We start from the raw sequence: 22,336 nt of genomic DNA, 5'->3' as shown, positions 1-22,336 counted from the left end.
CCAACTAAAAGAGCCACGACAACTAAATGTAACACATAATTCTAGACTGGATTATTTTGCTATAAGAGACTTACTGGGAAAACTGGCAAAAATTAAATGAAGTCTAAGCATTGGATGGCAGTAATATATCAATGTTAATTTCCTAATTTTAAAATGTTTATTGCAATTGTATAGGAGCATATCCTTGTTCTATATACAAAAAAAGACAGAGTAACAAACTGGCAACTTACTATCAAATAGTTTTTATGAAAATAGTTATGTGTGCTATTGGGATTATTTTTTAAATTATTAAAAAATTAATGGGTCTACTATTTTTCAGAATGTTTCAAACATGTAAAAACTTAAGATTCAAGAATCCAATAAGCATTAAGGAGGCTTAAAATAGAAATAATGAATCGTAGCATACTAAAGGAAAAGCATGAAAGAAATGAAATGAAATGACCTAAAAATACATATATATATATATATGAAATCCTACCATATGCAATGACATGGATGGACCTAGAGGTTATTATGCTGAGAAATAAATCAGACAAAGAAAGATAAATACCATATGATTTCACTTATATGTGGAATCTAAGGAACAAAAAGAACAAACTAATCAAAAGCAGACTCACAAATATAGTGGACAATTTGGTGACAAAGGGAGGGATTTGGGGACTGGGAGAAAGGGGTGAAGGGCTAAAGAAGTACAAATTAGTAGTTGGTCACGGGGATGGGGAGCACGGCAGAGGGAATACAGTTAGCATTAATATGATGGCTAGGTGGAGGGAGGGCCAAGGGAGAGAGGGAGCAATTGGGGGACCGTTTTATGAACTATATAAATGTCTAACCAATGTACTGTATACCTGAAACTACTTTAAATAAATAAATTTTTTTTAAAAAGGAACAGCAAATATGATCAAAGCAGATTTCTCTACAGGAAATGGCCAGAATCTACAAGAACATTAACTGTAAAATGTGGAAGGGGAGTGAATACCAACCTAGGTTTTCAGCTATCACTCAAAGTGAGGGCAATAAAGATATTTTCCAACAAGTAAGGCCTGAGAGAATACAACATTTACAGACCTTACTGAAAGAATTATAGAAGGATGTACTTTAGGAAAAATATATTAAATCAAAAGAAAGAAATAAAGTGAAATACAAGATGCAATGGTGAACAAAGAAATCAGTAAATACACAAGTAAGTCTAAATGAGCATTATCTGTTAAATAATAATATTAATAATGATGAGAATAATTAATTGGGGGGATAAAAAGGTAAACTAAAATTATAGATAAGACCATGAAAAAAGACGAAGTGGAACCTGTGTTAAATCATTCTAATGTTCTTATAGGCATGGAAAGAGAGCAGAGATACTGGTCAACTTTAAATTTCTTAAAGTGAGAATTCATGACAAGACATCATAATAAAAAAATAGTGTGTAACTTTCGAACAATAGAGTAGTAAAATAAAGTTATCAAATAGAAGAAAAACATTTTTTTTGAGCAAAAAAGCATGGAAAATAGAAAATGCAAAACCAAATGGTAAATTCACATCCAAACATCAGAATTTAAAATGAATTGATGAATTCACGATTAGAATATATAAAAAAATTCCAATAGTATTAACATAGAAAAGTTGAAAATAAAGAGATTGACAGGATACGCCAGGCAGATAATAATAAAAGAAAACTGATGTAATAGTGGACACATAGGCTTTAAGGTAAAAGTATTAATGAGGGAAAGGAGTCATTATATAATGATTATATAATGATTAAATACATCAATCACCAGAAAGGGATAATAGTCCCCAGTCGCTAGGTACTCAATAGCAGAGCCTCAAAATATATAAAATACAATCTTGCATAATTACAAAGAAAAGTTGACAAGCTTACTATTAAAGTAGGAGATTTTATATATTTCAATTAGTAATAAATAGATCAAGCATATAAAAAAGATATAAAACACTTGAATGCATAATTTGCATTTATAATATCATGGATTTATATATAGATTCCTACAACTAGGTGTTAAATAAAAAACACATTCTATTAGATCATGCATGTAACATTTATAAACCTGACCATGTTAGACCATGAAAAGTCTTTACAAATCCCAAAAGATTAGCATTATTGAGGCAACATTATCTGAACAAAATGAATAAAAATCTGAACCCACCTCCCCCAACACATATACACACACACTTTTGAAATGCTCCCTCTTTAAATACTTGGAAAAAATGTATTCTAAATGTTCCTGGGACTACCAAGAAAACATAGTGAAGATTAGATATTATTAACTAAAAGACAATGAAAATTTTATATACTAAAACTTTCCAGATCTAGGTATTGTAGTAAAGAAAAATTACAGCCTTAAATGCACATATTAAGATGGAACATTAATGAGCTAAACATCCAAATTAAAAGCTTATATAAAAGAACAGTAAATTCAAAAAATGCAGAAGAAAACAAAATGGACAAGAGCATACATTAATATAATGATGTATTTTTTAATCTACAAAATTAAAACCCAATTCTTTGAAAAGAGAAATAATATAAGTAAATCTATGGTCAAGTTTGATAAAGAAAAAATTAAAGACACCAAAAGAAAATATAAAGAGAACATGAGTATAACTAAAATTAATATTTTAAGTAGAAATATTATAAATCACTGTGTCAACAATTTGGAATAGTTAAGTGAAATAATTTTTATAGAAATATAAATTACTAGAACTGAATAAACATGAAATAGAAAACACAATTATACTGGTGACCATTAAAAATGAGGTAGGGGGAGTAAAACCACACACACACACACACACACACACTCACACAAACACACTCATTTTAGCAAAAACTTTATACTGGGTGTAATCTTGGGGAATGAGCAGGTACAATCTTACATATGAAAACACATAGGGCAGACTACATAAATTCTGCCAAGTAAAATGACAGCTCATATAACAGCCCACTTGTATTCAAATCAGCAAATTGGAGCAAGAAACAAAGAAAGAACATTCCAACTGAAGCAAGCTCAGGAGAAAAGTGAACATAGTAAAGAAAAAGAAAACAAAAAACCCACAAAATCTGTCATTAGAGCCACAGAAATCTGACAATCTTGGGACTCTTACTGTAAGGGCAAATCAGCCCAAATCTCTATCACTCCTGAGGGCTCCCTGGTATTTTAGCCCAGGACAACTGTTGCCCATCATGACATAAAAGACAATGACATGCCCAACATACTCTGTTTAAGAAGGCAGAAAACCAGAAAGTAGTAGTTTTAATAATTTCTAAGGCAGATTTATATAGATAATACATTTTATTTATCAAGAAAATTCATTTTGGGGGAATGGTTCATTTCATGAATATCAGACAAATATGATATAATTGAAGATCACAAAGCTGGTAGTGAAAAGGAACCACACAGGTGTGTTTTAACACTTGCTACTAAGAAACACCACTTGTAACTTTGTCATAGTCTTTTCACTGTAGCTTCTGGTATTACAATGAAAATTACCATTCAAAAACTATTTGCATTTTGACCTCCACTCCTGGCTTTGCCAATGTATGCTTCTCAGAACCAAGAAGTGGTAGAAAAGGCAGTGCTCATGGCCACACTGCTCCAAAGCAAACTGGGCTATGTTTTTTTTTTTTTTTTAATTTGTCTACAGGCAAGGTGCACATGGCTCATGTTCAAGCACTTGCCTGTCGCCTTTTTAACTTTACTAGGAAACTATAGTCAAAGCAATTTGTCTTGGCTGCTAAGAACTGTAGCAGAAACAAATTTGCCAAGGAATTAATATATTTGTAATGATTAACATTATATTAAAGAGAAATACATCCTGAGGTAGGTTCTTTATATCCCTATTGTTCTGGAAAATTAGCTCTTCTTACTGGAATCATTGCAACATTGTCTACCTAATAACTAGCCACTTCGTATTATTCAAGTTTGCATCACCCTTAAAATTATCTGCTTTGCACGGATGTCTCCCAAATGAAATGATGCAATTCTCCTAGGATGGAGACCAGGCCTTGCTTGACATAGTGCTTGGTCTATATTGGGTATCTGATGAATATTCTTTTAACCAAACTGATCTTGATGTTTCTTCCTTTTATAGCTTTTGTGAAAGATAGGAATCATTTCTTAATCATTATTACATTCCCTATAGTACCTGAAATACAGTGCTTTGAATAGGAAAATAATAAATACGGTTGAATAAATTATTTTCTTTATTATTTTTAAGCTCTATATTCCAAAAGGAAAGTATGAACTTTAAGTTGGGTTAAAATTAAACACGAGTCATTTAATCCCTCTGAGCTTCATTTTTCTCATCTATAACATGGGAATAATGATGATACCTAGCTCAGAGTATTGTGAGGGTAAAATGAGAACATGTATATAATGTAGAATCAAGGGTGGCATTCAGTAAATTACTGTTATTTTAATTTTAGCTCTCATACCTTGAGATAATAGCAACAACTACCCATAGCAAATTTCTTCACCATTACATTTTTTACTTTATTCTTATTCATATTAAATTCATTTCAAATTCACTAGATTTTAAATTCTCCTCCAAAGACAGGGACTTCAGTATGATATGTCCATAGTTGTATTCTCAGGGCCTATAAAAGGGTTTAGGACAGGCAGGCACTCAATAACTATTTGCTGAATAAATGAATGGAATATATACATTATAAAGACTCACGTCTAGTAAAGCAACCACCCATGCAAATATGTGCAAATGTTTAAGTATCTAACAAAGTATTAGGCACTTGGAGTTTAGAAAAATAAGTCAAAACATTTCATAGATTAAAACCCTTACTAGTCATGGGATTTCTAACATATTCAATTAGAAAACAGAAAGTACCAGGACCAAAGCCACAAGAAATCAGGTCTTAACCAGAGTTTATCCTGAACAATCCAGATTGCTAAATGTAGTGAAAACAGACCTGGAATTCAGAGACCTGGTTCTAGGGCTACTATTACCACTTATCTCCAGATTTATAAGGGTACTATGTAGTAAAATGAGGATACTATCACCTGTATTGCCTTACATCTCAGTTTTCTTATGAGGAATAAAGAATGTAAATAAGAGCATATGGGTATAATATACATATTATGCTACCATTATACCTTGCATATATTACTCATATTACAAACTCCCATAATCTAGAAGGTAGTACAAGAAGTGGCTTTGGAGATCATTAATCTAATCCCAATTCCTCGAGTATAAGAAAGCTGACAATGAGACTTCTAATTCGGAGATTCTGAGACACTAGTGAATTGTACAGTAAGGAAGAGTAATGGATTAAAAGGTTGCACATTCGGAAGTCACTTTTTTCAGACTCTCTCTCTCTCTCTCTCTCTCTTTGGAGCAAAATTTAAATAGTTACCCCAGAAACTTTGTGCCTTGCTATCAGTAGGAGAGAGAGTAAATCCATGTCTTCTGAAACACTGTATAATTCCCCAGAAATCTCTAATCGAAAATAAATCTCAAAGGAAAAAAGTCTATTGTAGAGTCTCTAACCTAGAGGGAAACTCTGATGTGGCAGAGTAAGTTATGCCCCTGAGAAAAGTATACTATCCCATTTCAAATAATTATGTGTCTAGATGAGTAGTAAAATATTTGGAAAGGGATTATCACAACCCTCAATTTGTAATTATAGTATTCTAAATTTGAGTGCCTGAATAATATTTTGGAATGTCTAAAATGAGACTACGGATAGATGTTTACAGGCCCTTAAATGCCTTCTAAATCTGGCCTATTTAAAAGAAATGTAAAACAAACACTTCCACTGGAAGAAAAAAAATGAACATAAAAAAAGAAATACTTCTACAGACAGGAATAAAGTTATAGCCTATATTATAAAAGCCAAATAAATTTCCCTCATATGGATCTAGTCATAGCACCAAGTCACAGTACCAAATACAACACTTTAGATTTCGATACTGTATTCTGTAACTTATAAAATCAATATTTTATCATATAATCAGTATAGATAGCTATTGTAATAATTATACACATGAATGAAATGTTCTCTTAATTGACTCTCAAATAATTTGTACACGAATTTTTTACTGTAGCCTACCCAGATACCACAATGGATTCTCAAGATGAGAATATGGCCTTCAAGAAGCTCATAGTCTACAGGTAGAATACCTATGTAAATAAATTATTCACTAGCTATATAATTATATACAACTAGATATAGTTATATAACTGTATATATATATCTACATATCTAGATATATATCTATATATAACCAATCAATTTTCCCATAGTCACTTTGATACTATGAAACAACATAGCACGATGCTCTGGTCATGTGCAAATGCTATGAGAACACAGATAAGAGTGTGCTGTGACCTACAAGAATAGCTGGTGTTTCCTCAACTTTTGCCTTCTTTTGATTTTTGTCCCCTTCTTCAATAATATATAGTCTCTCGAAACCTTTTTCATATGTATATATTTATTATTTTGTTATTTCTTAACAGTGTAAGTAAAAATATTTTTAAGAAAAAACATTTTGCATCTAGTAATTATTAAAGTATGTGTGATAAAGCTGATTTTGATAGTTTAATTTTATATAAAGACAAATTCCATTTAAACCTAATTATAAAAGAAAAGCATATTAAATTTAAACATGTTATTTTAACATTACATATTTAAATATACATTAAAATTTAGATACATATCAGACAAGACTAAAACAGCATTTGTGCCATAATGCTTAAGACTCCTTACCTTTTATGGTTAATAACATCATTTATTTTTATAATTCCCACATCTTGTTTCTAAATAAGAGAAGTTTCAGACTGTTATTTTAATGGTTTTTAGTCATTAAAAATACAGGAAGTTTGTGAATATTTTTCCTTTTTAGAAAAAGCTATATTTGATGAAATCATTATGATTTTCCCCATTTTAATGTTGATTTTTAAAATGTTAATAACAGCTTGACGTCCCAAATAAGGATCTTTACCAGATGGACACATCTTACAGATCGAAGGAACACCTTTCTTGAGGTGAATCTGCAGAATACTTACTGTTTTCATTTTCAATGACGCAGGATTTTAACAACAGAGTTTTCTATGCTTCCGTTCTAAAAACCAGTGGTCAACTATGATATAAATTAAATAAATCAGAGCCTCCCGGCCATAAGCCATGGCACATACTGGACTGTGAATAGTTGATATAGGGATGAGAGAAATTGAAACCCTCAAGCCAGTGTGTGTACAAAGATAATCATTTTCTGTATTTATGTTTTGATGTAAAAAGGATGGGAACACCAAGTAAAACTTGTCTAGGAACAGAAATCATTTAAAGCTATAGAGTCCAAACCATTAGCGATCTGGGAAAACCATAATGGCAACTAAGAAATATGCCTCCTGGTGAGGCATGCATGCTGAGAGCTGTTAACTCTTGCCAGATTAGCAAATAAAAATACAAGATGTCCAGTTAAATTTGAATTTTAGATAAAACAAGTAATTTTTTTTAGTGTAAGTATGTCCTAAGAAATATTTGGGACATGCATATACACACACAAAGGATTACTGTCCATTGCATAAGACATGCTTAAAAAACTTATTTATTGTTTATCTGAAATCCAAATTGAACTGGGTTTCTTGTAGGGATCCTAGGGCCACAGGCAACCCTAGGTTACAGCCAAAAGGGAGCCTTGAAGAATGCTATCACCTCCTCCCTCATTCTACAGATGAGAGAATGAAGGCCTAGGAAAGTTGGTTACTTGGTCAAAGTAACCCAGGAAGAGAGCAACTTAGTGAGAACCAGAACTAGCCTGACTAGTAATAAATCACCCAGAACTCACCCCCTGCACACCATGACAAAGTCCACCCAGACTTCCCCACCAGAAAGTCTTAGAAATCTGCTAAGCAAAATAATCTGTTATTTTGGTAGTTCTTTAAAACTTTTTTAAAACCCCAAGTAAACAATAAATAAAAAAATCAAGCAAAACAACAGTAAAACTTCTTATGCATTCAGACTCCGAAGTGGTCTCCACTGCCTTTAAAAACTGGGCTAACACTTCCTAGTCTTTTCTCCATAAATACAATATCTAGCAAGTACCAGAAAAGACACCACACCATTAAAGTCCTCATCCTCCTTCTCACCTTCCTCTTCTTCCCTGTGACGATTTGTTTTTATCTCTTTGACTTATGTGAGGCTAACGAAATGATGAGTATGATGCAAATGTGGTTTTGTGTCTGGTGTCTACTGGACACTGGAATTGTTTACCTTGTCATAAACAGCTTTCTTCAGGGACACACCCAGATACTGAGTCTCTGCCTCACCAGCCTCAAAGTCAGAGACAAATCTCAAACCTCTTGACTGAAGACAGCTGACCAAAAAATAGATGAAAACCTTAGTTACCATACATGACAATAATCTGAACAAAATAACATCTGTGAGGAAAGTAAAAATAGTGCAGCAGTTAACGATATAAGCTTTAAATACAACCAGATCTGAGTCTGAATCTCGGATTTGCTATTTAGAGTTGTGTGACCTCTTTGAAATCTCATCTCCTAAGTGGAGAGAAATCCCACCCACTTTCTTCAAAATTCATACTTGGATGCTGTTAGGGACAGAAGTGAATTACCTCATGATTCTTTACTTCACAAAAGATAACTTGGTCATCTAGAGCCCAGAGGGAGTTTTATTTAGAGCTTAGGTTACAAGAGCTTGGAATGTTAAAATTCATCAAATTATACATTTGAAATAGGTACAGTTTCTTGTATGTAAATTATAACAATAAAATTGAAAAAAACAAATAGATTGGAGATCAATTTGGCTGATTTCACAGAGCCAGCTAGTCTAAGTGGCAATAAATTGTGGGAGGGCACAGAGGGAGTAGAAAAATGCTGCAGAGAAAGTATTTGAGTATGAGAATAGGCCAGAGTAAGAGCTACTTTAACCACAGGGGAATATGAAACAAGCAGCCTCAGGGTTCCATACACAGCTGGGTGTGGTCTCAGTAGAAGGAAGCCAGCCCTGTCCCCCAAAAACCTGTTTGCAAATGCTCCTGAAGCAAAAGGTTTATTTTATCAACAGGTTGTAATCAGATCATTCCTTAGAAAAGGTAGAAAAAAAAAAAAAGTTTCTACAAAGTCAAAAACTGCCGAAGGCATATTTGAATTACACATAAAATTCCACCTGGACTACCCAGTGGAGCATGACTATTTCAGAGTTAACCCTTAACCAGTATCAAAGCCATACGCCTCCAAAAATGTTATTATCGAGTGATTAACTGGCACTTAAGAATCTCTAGAAAGTGATGTGTTTCAGGTAGGGAATATCTAGGTAGGTAAAATAACTCAAAGATCAAGGGAAGAATTAAACAGATATGCAAATTAATACCTGAAGTCCAAACACTCATGATCTGGAACATGCATAAAACAAAGTAGCCAAGAAATCACTTTCCTATCACTATACAGATGAGGTTCCCATCAGATCTCAGCTCTCCCAGCCTCGTGAGTCAAAGATTTTCACAAAGTACTGTATTACCTTCAAACTTAACCTTTTCACTTATTAGGCTGTAATGCAACAGAGCTCACGTAGCCAAGTTAATGCCAAGCATGTTCCATTTACAGACGTCAAAGAGATAGCATTTGGGTGGTAAAAGAAATGAAAGAAAGACAAATCATTCTCTCTGGATAGCTCCTTTACTTTATATTCAATCAGTGAACAACTTAATGAATCTCCAATCCATTTGTCTAAAGCCTTAGTTTTAGGCTTTAAGAAGTGGATTTTTTTTTTAAGTTTATTCTACATTAAACTCTATAAATTTTACAAAATCTTTTTTATACTTAGAGATATTTAACATGAACAAAATTACTACTAGTTCATTCTTAAACAAATCCAACAAATATTTATTGAAAACCAAATATATTAAAGAAGGTGGGTTGGGCTGCAGAGAACACACAAAAACAGAAAAACACAGTTTCTGACCCTAAAATAGTTACAACTCAGTCATCTCATGATTAATTTTAACTATTTCTGCTATTAGACAAAAATTTTTTTTCCATGAATTCTATATACCTATTTCTAATCTTGAGTCATTTGGGGTCATATCCAAGTATAATATGTAAAACTATTTGCCTAATATATTAAATTAACTCTATTTTTAGTCTTAAATTAACTTAGGAATAAATTAAGCTCTATAAAAGTCTCCTTTAGAATGATTTTAGTCATTAATATCCATAAAACCAAGGAGTATGATGTACTAGTTATATTTTTTTAAAATAAATACTTGTATAAGTATGTATGTTATTTGCGATGTGTTTGCTATGTACTACATAAAGTCGTACTGGGAAACACATCTCTAACCCATTCCCATAGTGAATTCTTTTCCTCTACCTTTTCAAAACCTCACCCCAACCCAGGCAATTCCTTATATCCATGCCTTCTTAGTTGATAACTTTTCCCTCCAATTAACCAAAACAATCAGGCACTTTGACATGAGTGAGCTTTCTTCCATCACTTCGACATTGGTATCTTTTCCTTATTTTTAGCTTATTTTTCTAATATATCCATACTAATCTCTTATAATAACATTTTTATCTTCACCCCACCTCAGTTACCTCAGTCACCTCAGTTACTCCTCCCTTTATTAACCCTTATTTCTTGTATCTTCAACTGGCCTCCCTTTTCCTTGGCCCCTTTGCCTTTACTTATATACATTTAATTAACAAATACTTGAGTATCTACTAGGTTCCAGAGACTATGCAAGATCCTGGAGAAGTAGACAAGAAAGACAAAGATATTCACAAACCTTAAGGAGATCACCAATGACTATAGAGATAGGCAAATCCCAAGTCACCGAAGGTATGATCAGGGCCATGTAAGGTAAATGCAAGGATGTTTGGGGAGGAAACACTGGTAGGGTTTAAAATCAAACATGGGAAAGATTTCTGCAGGGAGATAACATTAAATCTTCCACACTTGCTGGTTTTGTGACCCAGCAAATTCCTCGTTACTTTAAAGTTTATTTTACTCATCCACAAAGTGGGAATAATAGCTACCTTACTTGGCTGTAATAAGACTAAGGAGGAGAAAGTATATACCCAGTAGTGAGGCCCTAGAGTTAGTCAGCCTGGATTGGAATGCCAACTCTACTGTCCGTGGATAGGTTACTTTACAACTGCATTCTGGATTCCTATCAATAAAATGTCAATAAATTGTAATATCAATCTAATTGAGTTGATATGAGCATTAAATGGGATAATCCATAGAAATCTTTAGATAGTACGCATTCAATAAATGTTACCCGCTATTATTAGCAGTCTTTTATTTAATCTCAAAATCTGTGTCAAAATCCTGCTAAGTAAGCAGTAGTACAAATGGAGGATTCTTGTCATTTATAATCCTTCACTTTATTATTCATAATTTATAGTAGCTTCCATTAAGTGAATTAAGGAGGGGAAATGAAGATAGAATGTACAGGTACCACACTGACAAAGTAAAACAAAATCTACCATCTTCCGATCTGTTATTGGTTGAATTGAGCCCACTTCAAAATTCATATGTTAAAGTCTTAATCTCCGATACCTCAGAATGTGACCTTATTTGGAAACAGGGTCATTGTAGGTATAATTAATTAAACAAAGATGAAGTCATAGTGGATTAGAGTTGCCCTCAATCCAATATGAATGGCATCTACATAAAACAGGGATATTTAGAGAAAGACGCACGTGGGAAGAGAGCCAAGTGAAGGCAGGCAGAGATGGGGTGATACAAGCCAAGGCATGCCAAATACTGAAAGCAAACCACCAGAAGCTAAGGGACAGGCATGAGACAGATTCCTCCTCACAGCCCTCAGAAGGAACCAAGCCTGCTAAATACCTTGATTTCAGAAGCCGAGCCTCTAAAACTGAGACAATAAACTTCTGTTACTTAAGCCACTTAGTTGTGATACTCTGCTATGGCAGCTCTAGTAAACTAACACACAAGCCAATAGATTTTGTCTCTTTCTAGTCAGAACGTACAGCTTAATAATGCATATATCAATTCTTGAAGCATATACTTAAATTTTCGTCTGAATCACACAATTGATCATATACTAAATTCTGTTCCCTACTTCTTTTATGTAATAAATCTCCTTTCTATCTACATTATAGGCTCCCTGTGAAAAGACTATATTCATTTTTTTCAATCAACAGGTTATTATTAAAAGCCCTAGTAAATAAAAGATTTAAAAAAAAAGGCTTCGGACCTCTAGAAATTTATAATTTATAAGTCAAGTCATAAATACATAAATAGCTGATGCAAAGTAGGTTGGGATGAGTACTCCCAAGGTACAAGAGCAAAGCTTGCTTCATTCCCATGGTCGTTGATGGTATATCCCTTACACCCTGGCGTCTCTCTTAGAGATATTGCGTTTTCCCATGGGCCATTTGTCTCCTTCCTGACATCTGCTCTTCTCTAAACTTCAGCCCAAGCTGACATTGGAAGTCAGGCCACTGCCATTACGATGATTCTCCTTTTCTCTCAGAATAAACATGGAAGGCACTCCCACAGGCAGGAATATGGACCTGCGGAGACAGTCCTATTTGGAGAAGGCACCCTAATGACCATGATTTTAGTGTCTGCTGACTGTCCACACAACAGGGACACCTCTGCCAGGGAAGCCTTTACACCTACGTTCGCACACTCCAGGATCCCAGAAGCTTGGTCAAAAACAAATTTACATCAAGAAGGCTTATGAATTCCATGGTAGTCTGGAATGAGTGGTAGAGGAGGGACAGGACTTGAGGGTCATAATCCAAAGGAACCTTAGCTTTACTGAAATGTTCAATTTTTTAAAAAGATATTTTCTGGGACTTCCAGCCCATTCTAGTATTAATTCAAGACACAGGAGGTGAGCGTTTGCTATCATTCATCAGTGGATTTTCTGTCATGAGCAAAGGCAAGTTCTACCTCATTTTGATCTTCCCCTATCTCACCTTTTACAGCATTCTTCCTAGTCCTGGCTCCCCCCACTTTCCCTGTTCCAGAACACATCTCTACCTTCTGCTTTAATTGTCCTCTCTGCTTTTTTTCTCAGTTCTAAAACATAGTGTTATAAATTCAATTTGACAAGTGTTTTACTGAATGGTAACTAGAATCATAGGTGTTCCAGATGTAGTGCTGGGGGCTTTCCCAGGCATTATCTCATTTCATTAGTGTTATTAGGAAAGCAGGCTTGGTGAATCTAAATTCCTTGGCTAGAATTACATCCTAGATCTGTGAGACTTCAAGGACCACCCAGGTCTCAAAGGGCTTGAGAGTGAGAGTACACAACGATTGCACCACTCTCTGTTTATAGTTTGTTTACAGACAAGTGAGTCCACCTATTTCTTTAAAAACAAAACAGAACGAAAACAACTGAGGTTCAACCACAGTGGTGGTTAAAATGTCAAATCACTCTTTAATCTGAGGGTAAATGTCTAAATAGATTTTCTCCACTTAATCTATAAAACCTATTCATTACATGTGTAGAAGTGCATGTATGGGCAAGAGTGTTTTCAAAGCATCAAGACTTAATACAAAACAACAAAAAAAGCCCATTTGTAACATTGGTGCCATGAAACAAGACTCACGGTACAAAGTGAGATTTCTATACTGCAATGATTTCAATACAGTATATGTCAGAGGTAGTCAAGGGTGACAGGGAAGGGCTTGATTGGACTTACAGACCACTAGAAACCAGACAAATGTAGTATTTTCTCATATGTCCTGGCCTCTGCATATTCTAAAAAGAAGTCCCTAACAAAAAGATCCCTCTTGTCTCTGCTCTGCTGGTTTTCTACTGACCAAAGAAGTCACTGTCAAGAAATTCTGTCCCAGGGGTATAAATAAACGCCCAATTCCTATAGTTCATGGGTATATGTGAGCCCAAAAGGCCTTGAATCGATCCAAGCCATTTTAACTAGAAAGAAACTAGCTAGTAATGCCTTGTTTGTATTTCTTGGAGGAGGGATACCAGAAACACTTATTTCATTCCACACAATAATTCACCACAATCAGAGGGAGCACAGCGAGGGCAACACCATCTCCCAGCTGCTGATTACATCAAAGGCTTGAAGCACAAATTCAATTTTATGATGTTAATCTCAGCCTGCCACTCAGAAATTTTCTCTGAGGGATATGATTTTTCTCTGGATTTCATTTTAAGAATGATTTTCTTCATCCACAATCAATAAAGATATGTTTTCATCAAAAGACTCTATCTTGGTAGAATTCAATTGGCTATTTCAATCCCTTTTGGTGACACAATATTAATTAAAATAGTTTATGTTGTACTTCAACTGGAAAAAGAGGCAGTGAAAATAAAAGCTACTCAGAACACATGTTCTGTACACATCAACATGGAGGGCAGAAAATAATTTTCTTCTTCAGGAGACAGACATTAGCTATTCAAGAGAGTTGCTCTAACTTGGTTTATCTCTGTCATCTTTCAGGAAATCAAACAAACAAACAAACAAAAAGTTCTTCCTCTTTGTATTTATTGTTCAATAGGAAATCAAAATGCACATAAAAAAGATACTTCGAATGCTCACCACCCTCTGCCTCAAGCAGAGGAGAAAAAAGTGTCTGCGTGCCCATGTGGCATTGAAAGGTGTTAATAAACACAGTCACTGTTTCTTTTAACTAAATAAAAAAATTGCAATACTATTGAAAATTATTTTCAATCTCTAAATAGTGATTTCAACTGAATACTTTGTATTTCTCAAAAGCAAGCATATAGAATTAGCACAGAGCTTTTCGCATTTAAAAAAAAATAGGAGGAAATGATAAAACGCGTTATAGAATATACATAAATATTTTAACAGTAATTTCAAAAGTAGCAGTTAATTCTCTTTAGAAATATTTACAAAGCACCTATTGTGTGCCTGCCTCTGGTCACCACCTAAGAATGAGAGGAAGCCCCAATTCCTGGCCCATGATGCTGACAGACCATAGAACTTCCATCACCACAGAGTTAGAAAGTCTGAGGCCTGATTCCCACAAAGTATATGGAGTGCTCATAAGAGGCTGTACTCTATCTGGGGAGGGGATCAAAGAGAGGTTCTCAAAGAAACTTTAATTACTGCAATATTCAGCTGGTAATTTATAGCCACAGTAAAAAAAAAAAAAAAAATTAAGGTAGCTTAGTCTCTATAGACCAAATTTTTTCAAGTTTATAGTCTTGAAATCATACATGCATTAAATTTCTTAACATGAGAAGGTGGTAATGAACTGTTACAAAATATATTGAGATATATTACAAATTTTAAGAGTTTATTTGAGTAAAAATAGATTTGAATCAGGCAGCGCCAAACAGGAAGTGGTTAGGAGTGCTTCACTTACAGAATGAGCTCAGGGAGAGACTTAATAGAGAAAAGGTGGAAGCAAAGTAAGGAAATTATTGATTGGCTATAGCTGAAAGAATATTTAGCTCTGATTGATTGTCCTTCAGTTGACAAGGTCAATTATATGACCTTGAGGCATTTAAAGGCTTAGATTTTAGTTTGCGTATGTAGGTCACCAAGGCATTAGAGCCACCTCAAATCTAAGGGCCTTGGTGTTTAATTTAGCTAAAGAAAGTGGGTGTATTGATACCTTAAGGAGTCTAAGAATTTCACAAAACTTTGGGTAGATCTCATCCAACAGTTCATTTGTTCAAAGAAGGACCTTAATCTGTAAGTGCTCGAAGAATATATTTTTAGACTAATTCAGATGTTATATCCAAAGGAGAGAAAAGCAGCAAATTAAAGAACACTATGGGAATTTATAGAATCCAGTCCAAGTTCCTATTTTATGGATTAAAAATGACAAGAACAGAAAGTTAAGTATGACTTGGTTAAAGGCAAAGTTTAGATTTGTTTAGACACTTGAACAGCAATGATAAGGCTTAGGCAGAGAAATTATTCTTTGAAGAGTCTATGTAAATGTGTATATGAATGCTGGAAGAAAAAACATTGATTAAAATAAAAAGATATCATCCATTAGCATTATATTTAACCACAAAACTTATTAAAATGCAGACTCTCAGGCCTCAGGATAGATGTAGTAAATCAGACTCTCTGAGGTATAGGGTCGAGGAATTTAAATTTTCACTAGCTCTCCAAAGACATTCTTATTCACATTTGAGGCTAAGGAACTTGAGATCTCGGTATCCCCTATGCAGAGCACAATTAATTAAATATTCAAATTAATTGATGAAATAAAGCAATATCCACTGAATGAATGACCAAAAAGAACAATTCTCTCAAAAACTTACTTAAGGCCTAGTCTGCATAGCCTAATGAGAATGTCAATACCTGGGGCCTTCCATAGCAAACAAATCTGGCCTTGCCCTCAAACCACTATTTTTCCTGACAAAGACTGAAACCTAAAGTAGTTAAATTCTTTTGTTGTCTAAATTTTTTTGGCGTATAGAAATGTCCATGCTCTATAGGACTTTGCAATAAAAACTGCCTGAGTTCTTCCTTTGAAATCCAGGTGGAGAAATGGCCTAAAAGAGGATACTCTAGATATTTGTATAATGTTTGTAAAGGAGAGCACAGTTAACCCCAATTACCATTTGTGGGAGGCATCTCCATTTGTAAGTGTATTTCTCTCACTATACTAGAAAGAGGATATCTAAATCTCTAGAAACTGTTATCAATAAAGATGTGGACTTAAATCTGTAAAATAATCTTACTCCTCTTTGCTCTGATCTTCCTGGTAACTGCCCATAATTGACTCCCAACCCCCAACATCATCTTTTGTCTTTAGCTGAAGGTGGTGGCTTCCACCATTTTGAGGAGTTACTCTGTGTTCCTGGGTCCCTCCTGCGTGTACAGGAGGTATATATGTTAATAAACTTATATTTACTTTTCTCCTGCTAATCTGTCTCAGGTCAGTTTGATTATTAGACCAGCCAGAAGAACCTAGAAAGGTAGAAAAATAATTCCCCCCCCAAACATTTATAAGAGGGATAACTCATTCGTGCATGATGAAGTTGGAATTCTGAAGCAAAGTCTTCCAAATTTAAAATAATTTTAAGAACAAACAATACCAAAGAAATATCGCAAGAGAGTAAAATCCTATAACAAATTCATCTCGAAATGTTTAGTTTGCCTTCTGGCACTCCCAAATAACAAACCAAGATTTAACATCCTTTCCCCACAAAAATGTTTTCTAAGACTCACTTCAATAACTCAGACTGAAACAATGACAAGTGCGTCAAGCAAGGCCTAAAGCGGTCTGAGATCCTATCAGGTAAATGCAGGAATGCTAACATTTGCCAGCAAAAAACTCTAGGTGTGGGTGCAACTCCTTTTACAGAGCCAGGCCCTAAAACATAGGCTAACAATGCAGCCTTAGTGTGTTGAAGGAAAGCCTGTAGTGATTGGGGGTTCGGGTAGTGGTGGGAGGTTGGGGTAGTGGTGGGAGAAGTATATGGAAGTATATAGAACTTCACACTACATTCTAAACAACGAGAACAGCTATAGCATTTCTTGTTCTGCTTTTTATGTGTGTAAACATCATAAATCCCATCTTTACTCAAGGCTGCATTAGAGTAGTATTGTATTTTCTTTAATCAAGAGAATAAAACTGATGAAGGGAAACACATTGGTTGATTGCCAGCTGTGAATCAGACAGCCTTGTGTTTTATATGCACCTAAGTCTTCCAAAAAAGTTGAGGTAGACAATCTTGTAGGAAAGACTTGAAGGTTAAATCAGTATCTAATAATGTAAAATAATATATCCTCCTCATTCTACCTTTGAGGAAATTAAAGCTCAGAGAGGTAAATGTTGCTAACATTTTAATTCGCTAACATTCTGTAGCCATTGAAGGATTGGACATCATAGAGACAGTAGGCCACGATTTGCATTTGTTACACTCTCTCACCCTGTCGTACTTTCACACAAATTTTCCCCATGGGAAAGCTTTTTCTCAGCATTTCCACCTAGCAAATTCTTACAAAACTGGAACTGTAACTTAATACACAAACATACACACACAGAGACTTGCAGGTAGCCTAGCACAGACTTTTATTTAGAATTCATAACTTTGTTTAGATTAACTTTTAAACCAACTTAGATCACCTTGGATGTTGTAAGGTTTGTGTAACCATGTCCTGTAAGTTGCTAAGAATTTAACAGAAGGGCTGAGATTCAAACTTTTTTTCCCATACCTATGTCATCCCTGACGTTGAAGAATGCCCAAATTGTCTTTTCAGGGATAGACCCAGAATGATTTGCAGAACCAGGGGTCTAATCCATCTCGAACCACCTGAGGCTGGCCAAAGAGGCCTGGAGGACTCTATACTGACCTCTTTTTAAATCATTCTTTTTATACCCTCATTATAATACTAAAATCTCCTCGCAGGGGCACAGATTTTCTGCCATTTTTTCACATGCGAGGTATGTACAGGCATGTTTTCTAACTGCATGTGCAGGTATGTCCCCATCTGTACATGCGATAACAAAGCTCAAATGTATATGCATAACTACCCTGAATAAAAACGAATCCAATTCTTTGTTCAAGGATACGCTGCTTTAGGTAGTGACACCCTCCACACACGTGTGTCCTTGCTTGCCAGCTGGAAATAAAGTACCTTCCTTCTCATAAAAGCTTTTTGGAGTTGTCTTTTGGTTGGCAACTACTGAGTAATTAGACCCGGTTTGGTCCAGTAACAGAACTTTTAAAACTGGAACTAAATTTTAACTCCTTTGAGCCTCCCATTGTTGATATTTAGAGCTTCTCAGGTCCCAGCATTCCCTTTTCTACCTTTCTCAGAGCTCTTATCACTCTGTTGTAGTTATTCCTATGTCTGTTACCTGAACTATGCCATAAATACTTAGAAGGCAGAATATGTCCTTTTCTTTCTTTGCATTCTGCTGTCAGGCAGTTTAACATATAGCAAGAGGTTGAAAAAAGTTGAGGGGAAGTCAGAGTATGAATAAATATGTTACGGCTCCAAGAATTGCCTTTCTTCTCCTTTCTTCCTCCAGACAAGTCAGTTTGTAAATAAATAATCATCTTAAGTATAACTCTAAAGTCTGCACAAAAAGCAAAAGACATATGTAGAAAAAATATTCTTGCCTATAGAAGTACGTTTCAATTTTTATTCAAGCAGCCTAAAATCCTATCAGCTTTCCGGGCGCTCACAACTCATTGATGACCCCACGGAAACATACAGTCACTTAACCATGAGGTTGACTGATTAAATCAATTACAACTTCCTCATTCTGTACTTGCTTTTTAAATATCCACACATAGGACTTTACGTTTTTCCAGGTTAAATTTCATCTTGTTAAACAAAAGAGGAGGGATATCTGTGTTGAAAACAAACAATTCCTACTGTTAAAGAGAAAACCACAGGCCTAAAATGTGTCACACTTGCTGAAAAGCCCATGATACCAAACCTAGATTTAATACTTGATCTAAGTGCAGTTTCACCACTCTCAGAAACATAATCTTCACCAGTCTGGCATTTTCTGGTCAACACCGGTGAGGCAATCTGTCCCTAGGGCCCCCGCTAGTCCCCCCACCCCACAGAAAGACGCAAACTTCATGATAAATGCCCTCACACACAAAAAAAGTCCCTGCCCCCAATAATCCTTTATTTTCTTTTGTTAATAATTCCCTTGCCCTATCCTTCTTTCTATAAAGACCTTCCATTTTGTACAACCCTTAAGAGCACTTGTACTTGCTGGATGTAATGCTGCCCCATTGATGAATCTCTTAATAAAGCCAATTAGATCTTCAAAATTACTCAGTTGAATTTTTTTTTAACAGTACCATTAATTAGGTTGTAGACAGACTGTCACTTACATTATGATCATAACTTCCTTTGATCTTTGTAATGACCCTAGGCATTATTATTATCTTTATTCTAAACTTGACGAAAATGAGGCTTAGAGAATGTGTACCTTGTCCAAGATCGGAGCTAGAAAATGATGACAGATTCATCTCCAAAACTCATTCTCTTAACCACAGCACTAAACTGCTTACTTAGGTGGGGTAGGGGCAGTGCCCAGAATGTTAGGACACTCTCGGGAAAGAAGAGCAAAACTCTAGAAGAGATATTTCTGCAGAGCTGTGATACCTAGCTCTAGAAATAAGAATTTGCCTTTTATAAAAGAGTTCAAAGGAACCTGAATGTCCTTTAAGACCAATCACAATCTCCTTATTTTGAAGACAAAAGTGGTGCACATAAGTTAAAGGACTTGGCAGGACCCAAGAATTAATCTGGGGACTTGCCACAACTTCAAAGCTGATCTGGTACTAGAACTCCGTGCACAGATTCTTTTAGTCCTGATTCCCACCTCCTCTTCCAGCCTCCAATTCAGTCTAGAACAGAACTAAATCTAAAAATACTAACGACTGCGAAAACTATACATTCAAAACAGGGCACCAGAGGTGGACTTTATAAAGCACTAACAAATTAATAAGATGCCACAAATTGTGAGTAACATTAAAAAACAGAAATAAGTGACTTTTCAAGCCCCAAAGACATCTGAATATAGCACTTTGGAAACCTTGAAATATTCCTAGTATCATTGTTTCCAAGGTTCCATAAAGTAATTTCATAATTTAAATGCACTTCATTTGCAGTTGGCCACTATTAACTAGGATCTCAGATTTCTAAGACATTCACTCCATTGGGTAGAAATTTCAAAGAAGGAGAGACTTAATAGTTGATGTTTTGTTAATATAATAATTGTAATTGTAAAATAACTTCCTTAAAAGACTTGAAAATATTAGAATTCAACAGAGTCCCATTCATTGCAGTTAAAAAAATAATCATCATCATTTTACTATACCACTTCACGGAGTTTCCTTTTCTCCTCCAACTCTGTTTTCTTTACAGTATTGGTGCATTTTAATATTGAAGACTAAGGAACAAGTCACAAGATCAAATTAACCACAAGTATTTGCATGACAAAAGCGGTTGCATTCTTGAGCCTAGGTGAAGAGTAACAACAAGGTACCGCGAGGGGGTAGGAAGCGGGGCTGGCGGGGGGAGGAGGAGGAGGATAGGAAAAGGATGAAAGGAACAAACACTTTGCAAACCCTTTCTCGTGGTAAAAATATTCCCAACAGATGACCTAGTCTCCAAGGGTCACCTGGAACTCATTTAGCATAAAAATGAGAAGGGAAGAAAAAGTTAAGGTCACCGTACTGCAACGTTCTCTTCTTATTTAACTTATTAGAAATGTACAAAAAAAAAAATGCTCTAATGAATGAGGGCGGAATAAGGAAGTACCCATCGCGAAGGGAGTATTCCTGGTACACCTTCTTCAGATTTTTCATCAATGCAGACATGTCCCCCTTTCTCCTTTATTTTCCTGCCCCTTGTCTGACTTTTGGGACAAGTCTTGTGTCCGCATTCTTTATTGCTGGCTCAGCCGCGCGTGCGCCGCAAGAAAGTTTTGCCGGGCCCGCTCCCCCGACCGCCCCCAAGCTGCCACACTTGCTTTGGCTCACGGCCACCAGAGGGTTTTCCAAGCTACGGAACTCTCCTTGGAATTAATTCAGTGGACTCTGGTTCCATAGAAGCTCTATTTCCGAGTCCCAAGAAGCTCTCTCAACAGGGTCCCTAAAAGTTTCTGGGAGCCGACTCCTCCCAGGATCACAGGTAGGAATACTGAGGCCCTTACCGACCCCGACCCCTACCCCTACCACGCATGCACGCGCGCGTATACACGTATACACACACACACACACACACGATAGGACCGTAGATGAGTGGCTCTGGTCACTACGACTGTGACATCTGGACAACAGTTTGAAGAGGGAATTCTCCACGTGCAAAAACTTGGAGCAAAAGAAGAGGATATAGCTAGCAACTGTTACGGGAGCTCACCTTCCTTCCTCGCCCCTCAGTATCCAAACACCCGGCCGACGCGGGTTCTGAGAGCGGGTAGGCGAGCGGCGGCCAGAGACCCCCCGCCTGGGACCCGAAGCCTAAGCGGAGCCCAGCGGGCGCCCACCTTACCCGAGCCGCACTGCGGCGGAGAGCCTGGGACCGCAGCCTAACAGAAGGTCCGCGGGACAGCCCGGCAGCCTCTCTGGATGCCCCGGACACGCCCCTGACACGCCCCGGAACGCCCCGGGCACGCCCCGGACGGCTCTCCTTTCCCCCCAGCCCAGTCTCGGCCCCCTCCCGGCTTGGCTCTGGCCCCGCCCGGCCGCGCTCGCCCGGCTCCCTCCGGCCGCAGCCGCCCAGGGCACCTGCGCTCCCTCCTGCTCTCACTGGAGGCGGAACGGGCCCGCCCACAGCCTTCGAGGTGCCCGGTCCTTCCAGGGTTGATGAATGTTCGAGTTCAAGGTAGGCCAGGTGGCAGGACTCGGCCTCGACTTTCGATAAGGGATGAGAGGACGTT

At 36.3% G+C, this 22,336-nt stretch overlaps 1 protein-coding gene across 7 annotated transcripts in view; it reads right to left on the bottom strand.

The window, feature by feature from the left end:
- WDR72 (WD repeat domain 72) overlaps positions 1-22,032 on the bottom strand; it is a 201,282-nt gene extending 179,250 nt beyond the window's left edge. For 2 of the 7 annotated variants that reach the window (XM_039888999.1, XM_039888993.1), the window contains exons 1-3: positions 21,817-21,991; positions 12,308-12,525; positions 8,234-8,336 (exon numbers count right to left, since the gene is read on the bottom strand). In XM_039888999.1, the coding sequence (XP_039744933.1) occupies positions 8,234-8,336; positions 12,308-12,318 (114 nt within the window). In that variant the 5' untranslated portion in view covers positions 12,319-12,525; positions 21,817-21,991. Of the gene's footprint in view, positions 1-8,233; positions 8,337-12,307; positions 12,526-21,816 lie in introns of all 7 variants that reach the window. The other 5 variants (XM_039888995.1, XM_039888998.1, XM_039888996.1 and 2 more) reach the window with 5 other exon arrangements.
- Between the last annotated feature and the right edge of the window lie 304 nt (positions 22,033-22,336).

The sequence above is a fragment of the Pteropus medius genome, unplaced genomic scaffold (assembly GCF_902729225.1).
Source record: "Pteropus medius unplaced genomic scaffold, Ma_sr-lr_union100, whole genome shotgun sequence".
Classification (NCBI taxonomy): Eukaryota; Metazoa; Chordata; class Mammalia; order Chiroptera; family Pteropodidae; genus Pteropus; species Pteropus medius.
This window is presented reverse-complemented; position numbering and strand designations above follow the sequence as displayed.